This window comes from Dermacentor silvarum, chromosome 6 (genome assembly GCF_013339745.2).
Source record: "Dermacentor silvarum isolate Dsil-2018 chromosome 6, BIME_Dsil_1.4, whole genome shotgun sequence".
Taxonomy (NCBI): Eukaryota; Metazoa; Arthropoda; class Arachnida; order Ixodida; family Ixodidae; genus Dermacentor; species Dermacentor silvarum.
Window position 1 is genome coordinate 83,348,434 of NC_051159.1, and position 20,867 is coordinate 83,369,300.

The following is a 20,867-nucleotide window of genomic DNA, read 5'->3' on the forward strand; positions in this document are numbered from 1 at the left end:
GACCAATTGGGCCTAATGCCATGAAGGTACGGTCATACACATTTTCGGGCATTGACAAGAAAGAAAAAAAAAACAAGGAAAAACGCCATGGCCTGGTTATATTATGTCCAGCCATGCCCTGTTTTTGACAGCGAACAAGATACGACAACGATAGATAGCCGAGTGTAATTCACGCTTCCGCCAATAGACGTGTTCAATCCAGCAGTTCACAACGCCTTTATGTGGCTTCCAATGTACGATGTACAGAGACTGCTCACTTACTGACATTAACACCAACACGTGATTCAGATTCATTATTCAGCACATGAGTAATCTCGCTGAACGCATGAAGGAATCTGTCTTTTCTCTGTCACGCGATGCTATTCGGTGCTTGTGACACCAGGCAGCACGTCCTCGTCTTTTCAATCGGGCCGCATATCGTTATGACGCTTGCAACACCACACTATATAGTTCTCCACGAACCTTGTACGAATTAAGTGACGCGTCTCATCGCGGCTGCCTTTTCAATGTTGTGCATTGCGTTACATTGCTACCAACTCAAGGTTCTAGTCCTCTGCCAAGCACGTGCGAAGCGACTGCCTCACCACATGAGAGCCTAGATGCATATATGTTCCCACTGTGCCATCAGCTCAACGGAACTGCCAAGGTTACTAAAGACACACTGTAAAAGCGCCAGAAGTGGCATGCTGCAGTGTCTTGCGAGCAAACGTATAGCGGGTTCGAATCCCCTCTAGAAGACAACGATCTATTTTTGCACTGCGTCATTATCAACGGCAAATTGGCAGACTGACATTCCCAATAAATGCCGCGTTTATAATCTCATAAAGGCTATCGGCATCAAAAAAAAATGAGAAGAAACGTCTACTTGGCAGAACCCGTCAGTCCAATTACAAATCCCTCAAGCAGCTGTGAATATCGTGAACCTCAACGAGATAAAGGGTGTCACCCTGGTAAAACAAGACAAACAGTGCGCTGATGCATTGCATCTATGTACCGGACCAACGTGAGACAATCTGTAGGTTAAGGAGGAGTGCGAAAAGAAATAACAAAATATAAACAGCGATTTCAGTTGCAGCAAATCTGGAACAAGTAGCTTACAAACTGTTGTATCTGCAGATGTGCGCGTTTTTATGCAGCGAAAAATGTGCCACATGCAAGTTACACTTCGGGAGGTCATTGAAATTGAAAAGAAACATCTTGAAACATTTAAACAAAGAAATAAAACATCCGCAAGCAGCTGTGAAAATTGCGATCCTCAATGTGATAATCCGTGCTAATCAACTGCCCATTGTAAAGTTAGTACAGAATATATTCGATATGTATGACAGAATTTTTGCTTGCCTCAAAGATAAGAATCTCTGCTTCTTTGTTTGATCAGGTGCGATCTTACATGTTTATATGGCATTTACCAGAAAGTCTTTCCTTTTTAATATATAAACAGAACAACAACTTTTTCAGCTAATGAGTGATATAACATGCCTTTTGGCCAGGGAAGCTCGAAAAAACTGCTCCGAATTGAGCTGCGTAATTCTCTGTTACGTAAGCTCGCTACACAGACACGACGGCAGCTCTTATAGAATGACTTAGAAGTTATACATACCACCACGCAGAAGCAATAGCCTGCTCATTTTCGTTATTGGCCGCCCAGGCGATGATCGATGGGTGTCGGTGGAGACGTCGTACCTTTCAGAAAGGGGAAGAAAGACAGTAAAAAGCACACTATTTCACTGAGATGCGTCCTGCTTGAGTTGCCGCTCTCAAGCTTTCCTTGTGTATAGGACGCATTCAATACGTTCAAGAAGACAGCCAACACCCTGCTGTCAATTAGGCGGTGGGTGGTCCACGATTGTCATGGGATGAGTGACACGACATGTGTCATAAGAAAGACGCTCACGAAGACACAACAGCAATCAAACAAATGGGGGCAGATTCACAGAACTTCTGCGGCATAAGACTACTTCGCGAAGTTCAACGTCAGGTGCCTACGAACGTCGTGGCCTGGTTATATTATGTCCAGCCATGCCCTGTTCCACATTTATGTAATGTCTATAGTTGCCGTTGAAAAGTTGTGCTAAACATTGTAAAGCCTATTGAGGACATGTAACTTTCGGTAATCTCATACTTTATTATCACACCTATTTTAAGCAAGAGAATCACCACTTTTTGTTTAACAATAGTTATATGCATTTAGAAAAAAGATGAAATATTTATTTTTGATGGGCAACCTGATACTCGAGAACAATTCAGGAGATCTGCCATGTGTTACAAATATTACTATACCAGTTCGATAGCTTGAATACATAATTTTTTTTCTAACCTGAAGGCGCCACAGCAGCTTATGCTCAGCGACACACGGAGTTGCACTCTCGCTACTGAAGTTTTACAAACAGTCCGAAAGTCGCACGTTGTCTGTTAACTACATGTGGTTGTTATGATGCTCTGTTTCATGCATAGCCAGGCTAGACGAAGGTTACTAAGGCTAGACAGACTTCTCTCACTGGTCGCATTCGCGCCCAAAAAATAGTGCACCACGTGTGAAAGAAAGATTTCGGTACGCGTCAAGTCATCATCTTCATCATCAGCCTATTTTTATGTGCACTGTAGGATGAAGGCCTCCTAACTGCGATCTCCAGTTACTCCAGCCTTGCGCTAGCTGATTCCAAGTTCTACCAGCAAATTTCCTAATTTCATCACCTCACCTAGTTTTCTGCCGTTCTAGACTGCGCTTCCCTTCTCTTGGTATCCGTTCTGTAACTCTAATGGTCCACCGGTTATCCATCCTATACGCATTACATGACCTGCCCAGCTCCATTTTAAATGCGAAGCATTTCTTGGCAATCATTTGCCACTTTGACAGTATCTATCTATCTATCTATCTATCTATCTATCTATCTATCTATCTATCTATCTATCTATCTATCTATCTATCTATCTATCTATCTATCTATCCATCCATCCATCCATCCATCCATCCATCCATCCATCCATCTATCTATCTATCTATCTATCTATCTATCTATCTATCTATCTATCTATCTATCTATCTATCTATCTATCTATCTAGCCGCCTACATTTTTGTGCTCTCATGGTCGTTCCTTAACTTGGTATGTACCAAAATTGGCACAGTATGACAATAGTGTATGACGAACATAAATGACAAGTCACGACATGAATGTCATGACATGCGTGTCATATAGGTTATGACAATGACCCAGCGAAACATGATTAACACTCAAAAATCACTGAAATAGGTTCGGATGTTGGTAGTCCGCGAACGAAACACTAAAGGATGATGGTAGAAGTCATAATCACGACCATGACTCAGAAAAAATGACAATGACACAGCGAAAAAAGATGAACACTAAAAAATCAAGGAATGGGTTCGGACGTCGCCACTAAGTGAATGAAACACTTAAGGATGATGGTAGAAGTCATAGTCATGAGCATGACCCAGCAAAAATGACATTGACTCATAGAAAAAAGATTAACACTCAAAAACCAATGGCCTATAGATCGCCACTAAGTGAAGGAAACTTTTAAGGATGATGATAGAAGTCATAGTCATAAGTGAAGGAAACATTTAAGGATGATGGTAGAAGTCATAGTCATGAGCATGACTACACTAAAATGACAATGCATCAGCGAAAAAAAACTAACACTCAAAAGCCACTGAAATGGGTTCTGACATGGGTACTAAGTGAAGGAAACGTTAAAGGATGATGGTAGAATCCATAGTCATGAGCATGACTCAGCAAAAATGACAATGACTCAGAGAAAAAAGATTAACACTAAAAAAATCAATGGAATGGGTTCGGATGTAGTACTAAGTGAAGGAAAAGGCTAAAGGTTGTTGGTCGAAGTCAAAGTCATGAGCATGACTAAGGCTTTCACCCTAAGGTTTCTTAGGCGTAGCTAAAGGGACGCCTGAGGACTCATGACATGAATGTCATGTAGGTCATGAAACAGCCGCCTACGTCTTGGTGCTGTCGTGGTCGTTTCGTTAACTTGTAGGCTCCCCGCACACTGCTTCGCATAACATCGATTCCCACAGGGCGTGGGATCTGCCGGTATTTTTTAACAGCGAAGCTGTTTAAGCCAGCCGTAATTTCTGGTTCGTATCAAGAAACTATCATCATCAGCAATGAAGTAAGAAATAAACGGATACAAACTTTCTTGCCGAGGCGGGATTCGAACCCGCGCACCCACGGTTCCAAAGTGAGCGTCGTAACCAATAGGCTATACAGACACTTTTTTTTTCTTTATTGACGGCTATACAGGCACAATTGCAGAACATGCATTTATGCGAACCATATGATTGCGTTCGAGCGTCGTCGTCTTAGTCCACAGCTGGCGCGTTCGCACGCACTCGTGCCAATGCTCTGTGAGGTGAAGAAGAGGTTTTGCGCGCTATGCTCGGGAGGGAGATAAAGAAAATGAGAGCGAGAGAGACAAAGACGCATTCATGGAGCGGGTCTGCTGGAACGCGTTGTCGGCATTGCAACGCGGTGTAACGCGGTGTCGGTGCACATATATGTTGCAAGCTGCAGCTATGCAACAAGCAGTGAGCCTACTGCATGCATTAAGAGGGTGCCGGTGCGCGGAGTCTACAGAGCTTGACGAAGTACGACTGTGGAGAACTTGCCATGAGTCTGTCTTGCGAGGCCAGGAAATATCTCGTGACAGTGGTGTCGCGCATTCGCCAACATGCTATGTAAGCCATCAATATGTAAGCCATCAAGACGCAATCAATCGGCCAGCTTCGCTGTGTCTTGAGCTTTGCGAGGCCTAGTGCAAGCTTTCGCCTTTTTTATTTCTCTTAATGTCACTTAGAACATCGGTTATCCCCGTTTGCTCTCTGATCCACACCGCTCTCTTCCTGTCTGTTAACGTTACGCCTAGCATTTTTCGTTCCACTGCTCCTTGTGCTGTCCTTAACTTGTTCTCGAGCTTCTTTGTTAACCTCCAAGTTTCTGCCCCATATGTTAGCAGCGGTAGAATGCAATGATTGTACACTTTTCTTTTCAACGACAGCAGTAAGCTCCCATTTAGGATTTGGCAATGCCTGCCGTATGCCCTCCAACCCAATTTTATTATTCTGTAAATTTCCTTCTCATGATCAGGGTCCCCTGTGAGAATTGACCTAGACAAACGTACTGCTTTACAGACTCTATAGAGGTTGACTGGCGATACTGAATTCTTGTTCCCTTGCCAGGCTATTGAACATTATCTTTGTCTTCTGCAGCTTAATCCTCAACCCAACTGTTACACTTTCTCGGTTAAGGTCCTCAATCATTTGTTGTAATTCGTCCCCATTGTTGCTGAACAGAACATTGTCATCTGCAAACCGAAGGTTGCTGAGATAATCGCCATTGATCCTCACTCCTAAGCCTTCCGAGTCTAATAGCTTGAATACGCGTCAAGTAGTTCTATGTAAAATAAGCCTCTTAATTTTGTCTCGCAAAATATAAAGTATTTATTACATGGAAGGTGTAGGAGACCTGAACCTATTTACCACCAAACGAACAGAGTGACATGTTTCAGCGACCAGCGGCCACTGCGCACTACTTGCGCTCGCGACCAAAACATAGGACTTTAGATGCGTACATGCGCGGTCCACAAGTTGTAGTTGCTATATATGTAGTAGTTATTTCGTAGAAAGACTCGCAGACCAAGAACAACTGCACCGGGAAACGGGCGGAGTCAAACTTCTATGACCGCGCTCTTTGCGCGTGTTCCACCGTGTTGCTTGCTATGCATGAAACGGACTATAACAAGAAATTGTTTCTCTTGGTTCACCAGACTCCTCTCTTTCACAAGTATATGCAGACAGACCAATACATGCGCGCGCACATTTGAACGTGCACAAACACACCTATACGCGCCCACGTACCCAACAACATTCAATTTTCGAGTATGACACAGTTCCTTCTTTTCATAGAAAATACAAAGCAACACAGTTTCATTATTTATCACAAAATGTAGTTTCAGAGTTACACGCCCACACCATAAAGAAAAAGAAATCGTTTTTCAGCCGTCTCGTTTTTCGTGCTGAAACATTGTGCGCAGCTGCGCCTCACCTGCTGCTGTACTTCAATGGCCACGTTCTGGAGAAATTCTGCCCCCACAGGATACAGGCTGACGGCGAACATCATGTCCTGCCAGATCAGAATTCCCAGTTCGTCGGCCAAGTCATAAAAGTAGTCCGTCTCGTACACGCCGCCGCCCCAGACACGAAGCATATTCATGTTCGCTTCCTGCCAAAAAAATGTGAGTTATAGCGAAAGCAGACCTCTGTTTTCAAACCACAGTTTAGGGATAAACATTAAAAGATGTCATACAACGCTCCAAAATGCGTTCCTCAGAATACCACACCCCCGAATATTCCCCCTACAACTTTCTCATTTAGGTTTTGTCATGTTTTTATTGGACTTTGCAGTTTTACATTGGTGTTCCCATTCAATTAGTTACCTATTATTTCCTCAACTAGTTGAGGAAATAAAACTGCTGTGAACGCACCACTAGGTGCAATTTCTTTTCGCTTTACGAAGTATATGGTACAGCGAAATCGCAATAAAAAACAAGCGCTACTTAAATCCGTGCTTTAGCCCATTACCAATAATCTCGATAAAAAACAAGGTTATCACTATTCAATAGCAATGTGAAGTTCAACATTTCGTTGAACTTGCCAACAATAGCAGAACAACGTCCCCTTTTCCCTTTGTTTCCGATGGCGGCCTGCCACATATGTTCTCAAGTTCTATATTATATTACTTACGATAGTGCGTGGGACTTATGTGTACGCGGAAATGCACCTGCCTGACAATATTTTCTCGCAACTCATATGTTTTCTTCGTTGATCAAGCTAGACGCTGTTCGCTATTAACCGTGGCATCCCGTGCTTTGCGAATGCTGTCACTAATGACACAGTAACCACTACACACTGAACAACACAGTCATGCTCATGATGAAAATAATACTGCAGAGGAATTTTTTTGTTCTTCTAATTGCAATTGCTGAAGATTTATGGCAAGAAAGAAATCACAAAAATTGAGAGCCTCATCGCGACCTCGAAACTTCTATCGGATTTACACGACGCTATAATTTGTGACAGCATGTTATGAACTGGTTGTTCAATGAATGGTATACATGTGATAGACTCCACCATAACATACCCTACTATGATGAACATAATTCTAAACAAACTACCCTGCTTGAGACCAGGTGTTCATTATTAGTATAATTACACTTAAAAACGCCATAAGAAGGGTCACCTGCGAAAGCAAGAAAACGTCAAGATATTTGCTCATCATTTGAACAACATAGACAAAAAAAAACTTTCCAGCAATTGAATGACCTACGTGGGTAAACTCTTACGCTTACGATCCAACAACAGTGCAGCATCATTGAAAAGTACCTTTGTGGAAAGAAGTAAGTCTCGGATGTATTCGTCTGTCGCTCTTTCGGGAAAGCTGTCCGCTGGTATCCAGTTGCTACCCTTGGCGTAAATTGCGACGCCGTTGATCTCAAAATAAAATTCTGTTCCACCTGCCCTCGTGCCTGTTGAACAATAAACAACAATATCACTGAAGCTTTAAGTTTGAATACTGAAATTGTTTTAGCACTTCACAGATATTTCTCTCTTCATGACACGCGTAGCCGTAGAGGATAGTATGGATTGGAGGACAGAAAATATTCGCATCTAAAACGCGGCACATATGAAAGCAAAAAAAAAAAACATGCACACAATATGAATGCGAAAAATTTTAGCATTCATTAATGCACAACCATAATATAATTCCATAAACGCTACTCTGCTTGAACATTTCAGCTTGACAAACTGTGCCTCATAATTTGAGATAGGATCCCATTAAAGGTAATAATGTCATTCTCTTTGACAAATTCGTCCTAATACCTGAGAATCACAATATCTTTTTGTGATTACAGGCCCAGCGCTGTGCGCTAAAATATATGTGCTATCATGAGCAATGTGAGCGGGAACATGCGAACGCATGGCTAATATCTCAGAAACGGAACTAATTTAACTTTCTATGACAAATTTGTCTTGCTACCTGAGGCAAGGTCGGCAAACATCTTGAAAATATTGGAAAAAGATCATGCTTTCATAACATAAAGAAATAACTCACCGGTATACTCTTGGTTTATCTCCACTGTTCGAAAACCAAACCTCGCAATCTTCGCTGTTGCTTGCCCATTGACGGAGATTGTGACATTCAAGTTATACAATTTCTGATCACCATAGCCCGAGGGCCACCAGGGCTCAATATTTATTGCCTAAAAAATAGAAATAATACACGTACATCATATTCAAAGAAGACACATGTTCACAAGAAGGTGGCGACTTGAGATTAATAAAAGTTGTCCGAACAAGGGATGTGTCAGGCTGGAACCAAAGTTCCGACAAGGAGACTGGCCGTTGTCAGGGTTGTCTTAACAAAGACAAGTTGCATTGTCGGAACATAGGCTCCAGCTTGACACATCACTGGTTCGGACCGCTGTTTGTCATTTCAAGACCAGTGTATGAATGAGAACGGTCCTAAAGCGTCCTCTGCCGAAGCTCCGCTTGATTATTTTACTTTAGTCTACTTTTTTCCGTGACACGAATTTAAGAATGGTCGACGGAGGTCGCTTGCTGAAACCGATATAACGAAAACATCTGATAGCATTATCGCCTAACCCTACAATCCACGCACCTTACTTTGATATTGTTTTGTAGAGAAACAAGGCCAGTACTCGAGCATACATGTGTCGCATGCGCAGATGGCGCTGTCGTTGCACCTAACATTAATGCGATCTGAGCAAAATTTAGCCTCGCACGCGGCGTTGAGAGAGGCGTCGCTTGGCAGTGCCTTTGTACATCCGAGCAGGAATGGTAGCGTTTGAGAGAGCTCACTATGTCATAGCAGGTATAAGTTATCAAACTGAAGCTGGTGTTCATCAGGAGTTGTAAGGCCTAGAAATGTGCAGTATGTTGCAAAAGTTTCACACTTGCTCGGCGCCTAGTGAGTACACCCCCCCCCCCCCCCCCTCCTCGTGCTCCCTTTCTACCGATGTGGGCTTGCTGAGAACATGTGGGTTGTTACGAACAGATAAGCCGCGGCCCCGCCGACGTCTCTGCGATATCAGCCTCATTTCCTACAAATGCCGGTGAATTGCTTCAAAGCTAAGCATTGGCTCAAACAATGGGTCATGGCACCATTGACGTGAACATATTCATTAAGGCATAGTATTTTGCCGATGAACAGTATGGCACATTGTTAAAAGGAACGCCTAAAAGATAATAAAGCGTAAATAACAGCCACACTTCTTTTGCTTTATCGACAAGAAAATGGGTCTCTTAAGAGGCGCCTGCGTATATACCAATATAGTCTGCATGCCTTCTTGTCATGTTTCCGCTGAAGCTGGCGACGAAGTTTGATCTGGGTGTTTCCTTAGGTGTAGAGCGTATTGTTCCTAAGCGTATCGTCTCTGACGCACAAGGAAACCAGCAAATCGCGACTTTCATATTGTCGACGCAACGAACTTCATCTGTGTGCGGTATGTAGGAACGTAGAAAAATCCCAAATAAAATAAGCAGAGGAAATAATGATGGATACGAGTGTTCCGGTGTCATAGTAAAGAAAGCAACCTACCGTAAAAACCGCAATATAGGTCGAACTTTTTTCAAAAAACCATTGCGAAAAGTCGACCCTCGTCTTATATACCGGACATTGGCGGAAAAACTACGGAAGTCTTGCAACAATGGGCAGATGAAGTTAACAGCCGCCTTCGCCATCGCATTCAGGCTGCCTTTTCACATTTTGTTTCAAAATTATCGGAAGCCGACGGCAATTCACCGTCGCCTTCAAGAAAAAGGCGATTGAGTACGCGGAAGCCCACGGCAACCCGCCAGGTTGCCGTGGGCTTCGTATCGTGCGACCATCGATCCGCGTATTTGTCAGCACCTTATCATCACGGCACGGAGCAGCATTTAAATAAATACTGTCACCATTGTGCAACCGTCTGAGTCGCATTTGTTTAAAGCTAAGGGTGTCTTTCAGTACTTTTCATTGAAAAAGATTTCTTTGATTTTTAGAATTGGTTAGTTGGCGGGTCAACCTGTGTTCACATATTTCTCCAGCGCATCACATATCGTCTAGATTAGACCACGCATACAAAGTCAAACCAATTTTCGCTCATACTGAAAAATACCGGAACTCACCTCTAGCACTATCAATAGATCAATGGAATTCATTGCCATCTAGCATTGCCACTATCAATGATCCTCAATCTTTTCTGTCGGCGCTGAAATCCTTTCTTGAACGTCAAGGCATTTCAGAATAGTTTTTTTGTATATAGTAAGAGTTGGCGTTTTCATTAGAAACTGACACAAATCCACCTGACACAAAAGTCATCCACCTGATGCTCGCATTGTTCTTTAAGTGCTGCCATGATCGTACCTGAAAAGCATTTCTTTTTTACACTGGACTGACTGTATATTATACATTGTTTTTTATATTTTATATTTTTACATTGTATTTCTAGGATACAATGTGGACTTGTCCTTTGTGTTAGTATTATACTTTGTTGCTTTTAGTTTCTGTTCACCATGCTATATTTGAACTTGCATTTTTGTGTCCACTGAATTGCCATTTTCACTTGCAGTGCGACTACTTTGTTATTCACGTTTCAACACCCCCCCCCCCTCCCCCCCTATGTAATGCCCTTCTGGGCCTTTAGGGTATCCAAGTAAATAAATAAATAAATAAATATTCCGGTTCGACCTATTTTCCGGTTTTTACGGTATTTCTTTTTATTTAAAAAAAATTACTCCATCTCCCGCTAAAGGGAACCATGAGTGGGTGCGAAGCAGCGGGGAGATGGTTTCGTGGCAGCGGCCCGAGCGCTCATCGCGGCGCTGCACAGGAGAGAGAATGAGGCGCGCGCGCTCCGTCATTTTCATACCGCGGAACTACCGTGGCGCCCCCAGTGGAGTATTCAGCTGTCGCACCATTTGTCGAGCGCGACCGCTCCGGATTACTAGAGGAGAGAAAGGGGGGAGCGTAGGATGGGAGACAGAGGTGGAGTGGACGCGCATGCGCTGTGGCGGCGTGGCACGCGGGCGCCGCTCTGTAGAGTATTCCTAGAGGAGAGAAAGGGGGGAGCGTAGGAGAGGACAGAGAGGGGGAGGCGACGCGCATGCGCAGTGGGGGTGTGGGACGCGGGACAACAGACAGAGCCGCCGGCAAGAAATGCTTCGCATTTAAAAAGCAGCAAAGCAAACCCTCTGCGACCTATTCCGTTACATCAATAGACGGCAAACAAAAGGAATACGTTTTTAACGCCTATACTCACAACGTTTCACTTATGAGAAGGCTTTATGGAGATACGGTGATAACAACTTCATTCTACTGAACATACAATAAGTAAATAGCTGAATTTTTGCAGCGGTTGGTCGAATACTATGGTAAAGGACACTGAGCATAATATTAAAGAGCATTTATCAAAGAATAGAAAAAAAAGAAGTTTTAATTTTTATATAATGTCGCAGTAACAATGCTGGTATTCCATTCAGAAGATACATTGCGGTAAAGTTGTGAAAGCGCAATCAAGTCTTACCTGCATGATTATTAAGTAAACATTCGAGGTCGGGTTCAAGCGCATGATTGGATTGTATGCGCATTCAGTTGGAAGGTAACGGCCGTATCGTTCGTTTCCTTATTCGTTTGTCCCGTTTTTCCGTTGTTTGCCGTGTTTGTCATCACACCAACAAGCCCGACCGACAACCATTTTGCAGTGCATCGTTTCACCTTCACTTCCAGTGAATGATGCAAACGAAAGCGTAGCCTCTTCATTCTATTTACCATCTTAGGCTCTAGCAATAATATTCAATATATAGACGCACAGCACAGCCGAAAGATTCTCCAGGAAAAGATAGCTTTGCTGACAAGAGTAGCCAAACCTCTTTTAATTCTAATACCGTGGTGGCTTACGACCCCGTGTGAGCGGCTTCAGGACCATTACGGCAAAGGTGGTGGGTGGCACACGAGGAAATTCCCGGGGATTGGGTTAATTTGCGATGTCGTAACCACTACAGGGAAACCCCCACGTACATTATGCGGCGAACCAGTAGCGAAGTGAACATTTCCGTGGCGTTTTACACTGCTTCAATTATGCAAGGGCGGGACCATTTGCAACCACGAGAAGGGTGTCGTAGGAAAAGGCTAAAAACGCGTTTGCGAAAGGCGAGACCATGCACCGGGTAGATAAATTGACCGGATGGCGTAGCCTGCAGCATAACACTAGTGTATTGCCGCACTGGCAACTTACGTGGGCGAGATTGCGCAGAAAATGAGGCACTGAGCGAATGGACCACGTTTGTGGCAGCGCAAGCAGGTGGACGTGCGGTTGCACACGCGAAGTGCAACGTTATGTGAAATAACGTAAATAACAATGCTGAATAGAAAGTGTGCTGGGCTAGTTGGCTCGTACTTGCAGCTTTAACGAGCGCCCACTTCCGACGGTGCAAAAGAGGGCAGACACAGGACAAGCGCCGACTCGTAACTGAAGTTTATTCGAAGAACATGTTGGTGGGCTAGCTGGCTCATTTTGTTGTTGTTGTGCACTGCAAGGTGATTAGGATGTTCCTTGCTATACTTATGCGCGGTGCGGTCTGCGCATCTTCCTTGCTTCTTTAACGCATGCCGTCTTCTCCGAATAAACTTAAGTCGTGAGTTAGCGCTTGACCTGCGCCTGCCTTCTAATGTCCCGGCCTAGGTTTGAGTTTATTAAACATGGCAAGAATGGCGAGTGTTTCATATTAGAACAGTTAGTAGAACTGCGATGTTAGAGGAGTTCCGTGTATGAAAATTCGCGTGCTCCGAACACTATCGGCCATCACGCGCTTTGGGCGATCTCGTTCTAGCAGCGTACGTGAGAAAAATGCAAATGTGTTCACTGCTGTTTCGTGCATGGGTCCTCCGACAACACATTCACTATCCGTTTAAAGCGGGCGGCTGCGTTAACTATGCTATAGTAAATTTATAGAAACAGTAAGCTGGAAAACAGGTGAAAATGGCAAGCACTGATTAAAGAGAAAAAAGTACAACTATTTGGGCACGCTACGCTAACGTATCGTAAGACAAAGCAAGGCAGCCCACTGGTCCGCGTGTTGAAACTGACTTAAGGGTTACTGGCTGGCAAAAATGATACACCCCGGCCAGGCTGACCCAGATGATCACCTTTCTCATTGAACTCAAGGATAATGCTAGTGTTCGTAGTTATTGCAGGGAAGAACTAATCGCGAAACGACAACGGCTCTAACAAATCGACAGACACACTGAAGAGCGCGTTATTCGCTAGAAACGCAGGATGCAAAAACATTGAAATAAACCATGACGCGTAACTACACACCTTTCTGTTCATGCTTTGCAGCGCTAAATATATCTACCTCTTACAGCTAACACCGACTAGGACAATGATGAACAAGCATTCGCGAGGCAATGTTGTGAACGTGCAATCTGTTCACTCTGTCACGTGGTTAAATTGGCCACCCTGACGTGTCGAGCCCTGAAGTGTCTTCTCGCTTACGACCCGTTACATCTAAAGGACGATGATTGCACAAAAAGTTAAGAACTCCCTACCGCTCTAACAAGATTTCCGGACGCCGGCCCACTGCGGAGTTAAATAAACGCATGCGTTAATTCGTGCGCTTAAGGGGACCAGACAGAAAGCGCGGTATTAACATAATGCCTTAAACGGCAAATTGACAAGCAGACAATGCTTACGTCAGGTATCACAATCGAAAAGTCCAGCCTCGCATCGCGTGCTGTATGCGTCTTTAGCGTCACTGGCTGGCTATAAATGGTCGTTCCATCCAGGCTGATCCAAGCAGTGCCGTTACTCGTTTCACTCAGGGACGAATCGTAAAACACACTCGTGTTTAGAATCCATTTCGAAGATTTGCTTTTACGATCTGAAAGAAATGCGAGAGGAAGAAACATACGCATGAGCCTCAACTATAACGATGGTGTCAGAAAAACTGAATTTGAAGTATTCTGCCTGCACTTCATCGCAGGATAAAATATATTGCACAATTTTATTTCAGCTACGTTTAATTCCACATTCAAAACTGCCTCTCTGCTTGAGCCGACGCCGCCTCTAGAATTGAAGACACCCTATTCAAAGATCACACCCTTGGGCTCAAAATAGAAGTAGGGCATACAAGATGCAGGTCCGTCTGGCTAAAGCAGTTTATCCTTCGATAAAAAACGAATAAACTAAAATGCTTTTAGGATGTCGTAGTGGATTAATACACACTTGCACCCCATAATGAGGGTTCGGTGAGAAAGAGAGAGAGAGAGTACAACTTTTATTTCCAACATTTGGAAAGATTAGTGGGAGTTGGCTACATCCCTTCGCTCATGCGCTGGAGGTGACCTCGGTCCCGTGGACGGAGGCGGCCTCCAGCGTAGCGTTGATAATATTCAACTGAATGTTCGATGAGACTAAATGTTTTACGAGAAAGCTACCGATTATATATTGAAATGGCAGATTAGAATCCACACGTCACTACTAATCATTTGCAAATCATTGCTTAAAAACAAATTCGGTGTACCCTGTCAACTTGTTCGCGACAGTACGTCGCAGACACGCGCATGTGATTACTTTTAGGCTGCTTCCAAATACATCAGACGATTTCGATTTCAGACAGAATGTGCCGCCCTCTTTGCGTCTATACATAGATCAATAAGGTGTTTTACCGGTTTAACCACGTGACCGCTAAATCACACAGAAACAGGACTTTGTGCTTTAGTGCCTTGAAGAGCCCTCCTTGCAGCATAAACAAAGGCGAAAATCCTGTTCTTTTCAACCTATCCGTTTAATGACACACGTCTCAATTTTTAGCAGAGGCAAGAGAATGTCCACACTTCTGATTTTATGTTTACAAGAATTTATATGTTTACAAGATAACCGCAAAAAGAGGGGGGACGTTGTTAATAACCATGCGCATAGAAAGAAAGTAGTCCATACTACCACGGAAGTTGCAATAGACAACGTTACGGGTCAGCGGTAAAGACCTAATTACACTAATGAAATAAATCCTCACTTTGTAAATGTAGGGTGCATGCAAAGAGAAAATACCTTACATGAGTTAATACATGAGCAGAAACTGTGAGCCATGGTGCATAATGGTCATGCCAACACCTTCTGAAGTTGCTCAGATGACCTTAAACAATGATGTCTCTGCTGGATATGACGAGATAAAAGCTCTACCTGTTAAGCACGTTTTGATATCAATGGTTCGTTACTGGGAGAGATAATTAATAAAATACTAGAGATCTGTGACTTTCCGGACGAATTGAAGATAGACAAAACTACTCAGTTTATAAAGCAGGTGATGTACCCAAACAATTATAGGCCAATTTCTGTTCTTCCTGTTTTTTCTAAAAAAAAAAAGAACTTGACTGTGTTACTAATGAAAAACTAACATACTTCTTTACAGCTACCAAGTGATAACAGAAGCCCAATACAGTTTTCAGAAGAGATATTCGTAGAACGGGCACTGCTCAACACTTGCTTTCTTCCTAGAACTAAGAAAGGCATGAAATACTGTTCAACGCAATATTTTGCTCAAGGTAGGCTGTATGCTGCGTGAGCAGTGGGTATAAACCTGCTCAGAAATAATTTGTGAAGTCGTTACTAGTATGCGTCTATTAATTATTTATTGTCGGTTAAAATGTTGATAAAGCAGGGAGTAAGTACGAAGTACTTCAAGGCTCTATTTTGGGGCCCTTGCTGTTTCTAGCATATATTAATGGTAAAACAAAAATACCCGGTTGTTCTGATATAGCGATTTACTCATATGATACCGATGTCTTTTTTAGTTGAATGAAAATGAAGTGATTAGAAAATAATGGCAATGGTTACCTTCAAGAAATGTCGAAATGGTTACACATGAACCGCTTAAGCTTGAATACAAACAAGGCTAAGTTTAACATTTTTGAACCAGCAGGCAGGAAAATTCGCGAAAACATTACCTTACCATTTCAAGGCTGCTTATTGGAACAAGTCAGTTGGCAGAAATTTTAGGTGTAAGGTTCCGAGCGGATCTTTTTTTTCTTTTTTTGAAAAATCCATGTTAATAAACTGGCAACTGATCTATCTCGAAATAGAGGCATCACATATACCACACACAAAACTAATACATGTATTACTAAAACAAATGTTATATTACTTCCTCTTTTATTCCAGGATTGACTACACGACCCTTCAAGGGAAACAACTACGTCAACTATGGGAAGCTAATTCTTCTGCAAAAGAAAATATTGCGTGCAATATTTTCAATACTATTTCAATACAATGCAGCCACTATTTTCAATATACATGATGCTGATGGCAGATCATGTTTATTATTTCAAATTATTACAATGGGGTTTTACAAAAATGCCCTTTGTGACACACCCGCTCACAGTTAGGCCTCGCGCCCGACCCGGCAGCTTATGCGAAGAACGCCGACTACACAAATTAACTACGGGCTACAAACAATACAGTAAGAGTTCATACAAATTATTGAATATAGTAAACAAGGAAGTTTATTTCGAGAAAAGCTTTCTGTCTTTCATGAATGAATTCAGGCACTTCCTGATCACAAACGACATGTCGTTTCTCGTGGTTTCCAGCCTGATTAAGCATCGACGAAGATGGCGATATGGGCTTGTGGCTCTGTCATCATGGAATAGTATCTGGATAGCGCAGCAAAACACGGACACAAGAATAAACGAAGGCAAGCGCTAACTATCAACAACAAAATTTATTGCCGGGATCGGTCGTACTTATAAAGCCCGAAAAACACGGGCACAGTGATATCAACCTTGGCGATGCGTACATGACGGCATGAAAACAATATAAAACCGGTACAACAAGAAAGCACTAAGAAAACGTAAATGATGCATTGCAAAAGGATCAGCATTTCATGGCATGCGCAAACAACCTCTATCGCGGACAATGATAGTGACGGTTTGCTGATACAATGGGCAGCGGCGGAGAGGATTTGCTCAATTTCTACTATTCATTTTACACACTCGCGCTTATCCTTGTCTCTAATAGCGGTGTCATCTAGAAGAGGGAGACATGCACACGTTTTGCAATGAAAAGCAAGTAAACAGCCACCTGATACACTCTGTACCTTATTTCAGTGCTCTCTTTAGCGCGCATTGATGTACCTTCCGGTTTGGCGTATGTAGCATCTACCGCATGACAGAATAATACGATAGACCACCCCTACGGCGCATCCGATGAACTGATCTTTGTGATTCTTATCACACACCGGCTTTTTTGTCCTCATTGGATTAGTTATTTTACGCAAGGTAGTTAGCTTATTTGGAGCTGAGTACCTTGCAGATGTAGATGATGTAGATGAGATGAGATGTAGATGTTTGACCAGTATAGAATTTTCTGTGGAGACACCTACATTTAGCTGATCAGATCACCGAGTTCCTTTGGCAAACTCAACTAAGGCTACTACGGGCTCACGTGAACAAGGATCGACAGAAAGCAACGAGTGATGCCCACGTTCCCGAAGGTTTCAGCCTACCCAACAGTGTGCGCAATGTTTTTGGCCTCGGTCCAAAATTTGCCCAAGCTACCAGTGGCACTATACTGGAGCGTCTGTCCATCGTACGTGAAGTATCCAAAAGAGCCCGGAAGAAGACGGTGTGAGGATGAACTCGCAAGGTTTGGGCGCCCAGTTACGATGTAAGCCCCAACCTTTTAGGTTCCCGGTAAAACGCGCCTGAAGATTATTTGAGTGTGTGTCATACCGGCAGACGAAGAGGACGGTTTTGCGGTTTTTTCTTATTAAATGTTTCTCGGAAAAAGCGGGTGAAGCAATTTCCGCAGTGTTGAATGAGCGCAAGGATGTGCCACCTGTGAAAGTAGCAGCGAGAGCTAGTGAAATCTGCACAAAGTTGAATCTCGATAAACTAAGGAAAAGAGGAGAGAGAGAGAAAAGATTTATTTGGACCATCGAGGCCATTGATCTTGAGGTCGAGTGGCTGGTGTCCTCATTCCAGGACTCCACTGGCCATGGCTGTGTATATCGAAATCTGACTAAGAAGTTCCTAGATGTATTTTTGAGTGTTAAGACGCTCAAGGAGGATGTTCCTTTTCGGCTCATAGTTTCCGAAAGGGACACCTGGCAGAAGCAAGCTGCCCTGTACCTGCTTTCAAAGCTGAACGTCCTAGATATTGATGATCCGTTTATCGTAAAAGGTTCTAAGTCCTTCATTTTGTTAGGTGTCACGCAGAAAAGGGCTTCAAGGCCTTCACAGCTGATGTAAAAAAATTATATTATTCTATCCCGCACAATGACCTTCTTCAATGTGTCAACGATTGTATTGACAAATATGGCGCCATAAGGTTTTCACAGGAAGCAGGTGTTTCAGTAAATGGCTTTTTAGAATTCTTGCGTTTTTACTTGTCATAAACTTTTGTAGAGTGGAACAATCGGCCGCATCTGCAGAAGAAATGCATTTGCATAGTATCGTGTCTGGCTCCCGTCCTTAGCAACCTATATTTAGCGCAATTTGACAGACACATGTATGAACGCCTCACGGGACTAACAGTTTTTCAGGGAGCTTTTAGATTTGTCGACGATATTTTCAGTGCTTCTGGATTGCCCTAGTAAGAGTTTCCAAGAAAAATGTGCCGATGTTTCTACGATTTATCGCGAGTGTTTGAGACCCCTTGACGTGACTTTTGAAGTGTCTGTCGAAGATAAGGTTCGGTTTCTTGACATTCAGTTCATCTCTACTGATAGTAGGACTTGCTGGGCTTACAGCCCACGAGCTAACAAACATCTTCTAATTTCACTCAGCCCATTCGAAGTTGTTAAAGAGGGACATAGCTAACAAGTCAAAAACTCTTTAAAGAAAAATCGCAGTTTCGCCCGTAAGGCGAAGCATCGGTTGCTATATAGCAAACTAGTAGAGAGCTATACGAAGCAAGGATAGTAGTTTAATGGGCAGTATAAAGTTGTAAAGGTTCTCTTACTAACTAAGTAGACAAGCACGGTGTCACGCGCGTACAGGTAAACATGAACACAGCTCGCTCGATGACCCGGAAACGGTGTGAAAACGCCGGAGTGAGAAAGCGCGCCAGCAGCAGTAGGCAAACTGACCTTCGCGCTGTCGCTTGTCTCGCTTCAACACGAACTAAACGTCGAAAGCAAAGACCATACGATGCTACCGGCACTCGGCGCATGCACTTTGTCCCCATCGCAGATCGCTTCGAAGATGAGGCCCGCGCGGGCGGGCACTTTCGCCCACGTCGCAGATCGCTTTCAAGATACGGTGCCCGCGTGGCCGCGCTGTGAGCAGCAGCCGACGGGGCAGAACGCACCCCCTCCCTCTCCCTCTCCGTCGCCTCACCCCCGTGCCTCGGGCGTGAAAGAAGACCGCGCGCTTCCGGCTTGCCTTCTTTCCTCGCGTGTGCTACATCGACTCATCCTCTCACGCTTTCACTCGCGCACACAGTGTACGGCGCGCGGCGACGATTTTATCACCGTTGGACTTTATACGGAACCTCACGGCGACGGCAACGGTGACGGCGACGGTAGAAATGTGCTTGGAGTGTCGATATAATTGCTATCGCAATAAAAATCATGCCCACGCCCAATGAAAACCAGTTTCCAGCAGCAGTCTGCGCGTCTTAAGGAGGCTGTTTATCCTAACCATGTGTTGGTGTCGGTGGCAGAAAGGCTGCTCAAACAGGAACGTTCGAGACAATGCCCCCGTGAGAATGCGAGAGCTAGCGGCCGTGACCAGGTGAAAACCGCCGTGATTCCGTACATACACCAGGTATCGCATAGCCTGAAAAATATAGGAAGTCGAGGTAACGTGCGGGTTCTTTTTTCAGCTCCAAATAAGCTAAGTACCTTGCGTAAAATCACTAGCCCCATGAGAACAAAAAGCCGGTGTGTGATAAGAATCACAAAGATCAGTTCGTCGGATGCGCCGTAGTAGTGGTCTATCGTATTCTTCTGTCATGCGGTAGATGCTGCATAGGCCAAACCGGAAGGTGCATCAATGAGCGCTTAAGAGAGCACTGAAATAAGGTACAGAGTGTATCAGGTGACTGTTTACTTGCTTTTCATTGCAAAACGTGTGCATGTCTCCCTCTTCTAGATGGCACCGCTATTAGAGACAAGGATAAACGCGAGTGTGTAAAGTTAATAGTAGAAACTGAGCAATTTCTCTCGGCCACTGACGAATGTATCAGCAAACCGTCATTATCATTGTCCACGAGAGAGTTAGATTATTTACGCTTGCCATGAAATGCTAACCGCCTTTGCAATGCATCGTTTAGGTTTTCTTGGTGTGTTTATGTTGTACCGGTTTTAGATTGTTTTCATGCCGTCATGTACGTATCTTCAAGGTTGATGTTGCTGTGCACGTGTTTTTTTTTTTATTCTTTTTGTATAAGTACGACCGATCTCGGAAATAAATTTCGGTGTGGATAGTTACCGCTTGTCTTCGTTTCTTCTCGTGTCCGTGTTTTGCTGCGCTATCCAGATACCATTCCATGACTAAGCATAACTATGTTTTACCATACCATAGTGTTCTCCGCTATCAAGAGCCCCGATGCCGGGGCGCAACTATGGGCTTTCCACAGGGCCCACGATGCGGCGGTCGGGCATGGCCTGACTGTCCCAACGTGGGAGCGGCCCGCTGCGCGCGGAGTCGCGTACCTCAGGACTTTCATTAAAGTTTTGCATCCACCCATTACTATTTCATGCTATATATATATATATATATATATATATATATATATATACAGGGTGTCTCAAGTATCGTGCACCAAGATTAAA

General features: G+C 43.7%; 1 protein-coding gene across 1 annotated transcript in view; it reads right to left on the reverse strand.

Annotated features, from left to right (window-relative positions):
- LOC119456768 (beta-mannosidase-like) overlaps window positions 1–20,867 on the reverse strand; it is a 250,915-nt gene that overhangs the window by 11,779 nt on the left and 218,269 nt on the right. The window contains exons 9-14 of the mRNA XM_037718591.2: window positions 17,083–17,116; window positions 13,786–13,973; window positions 8,146–8,293; window positions 7,416–7,558; window positions 6,079–6,255; window positions 1,601–1,683 (exon numbers count right to left, since the gene is read on the reverse strand). Of these exons, the coding sequence (XP_037574519.1) occupies window positions 1,601–1,683; window positions 6,079–6,255; window positions 7,416–7,558; window positions 8,146–8,293; window positions 13,786–13,973; window positions 17,083–17,116 (773 nt within the window). The remainder of the gene's footprint in view (window positions 1–1,600; window positions 1,684–6,078; window positions 6,256–7,415; window positions 7,559–8,145; window positions 8,294–13,785; window positions 13,974–17,082; window positions 17,117–20,867) is intronic.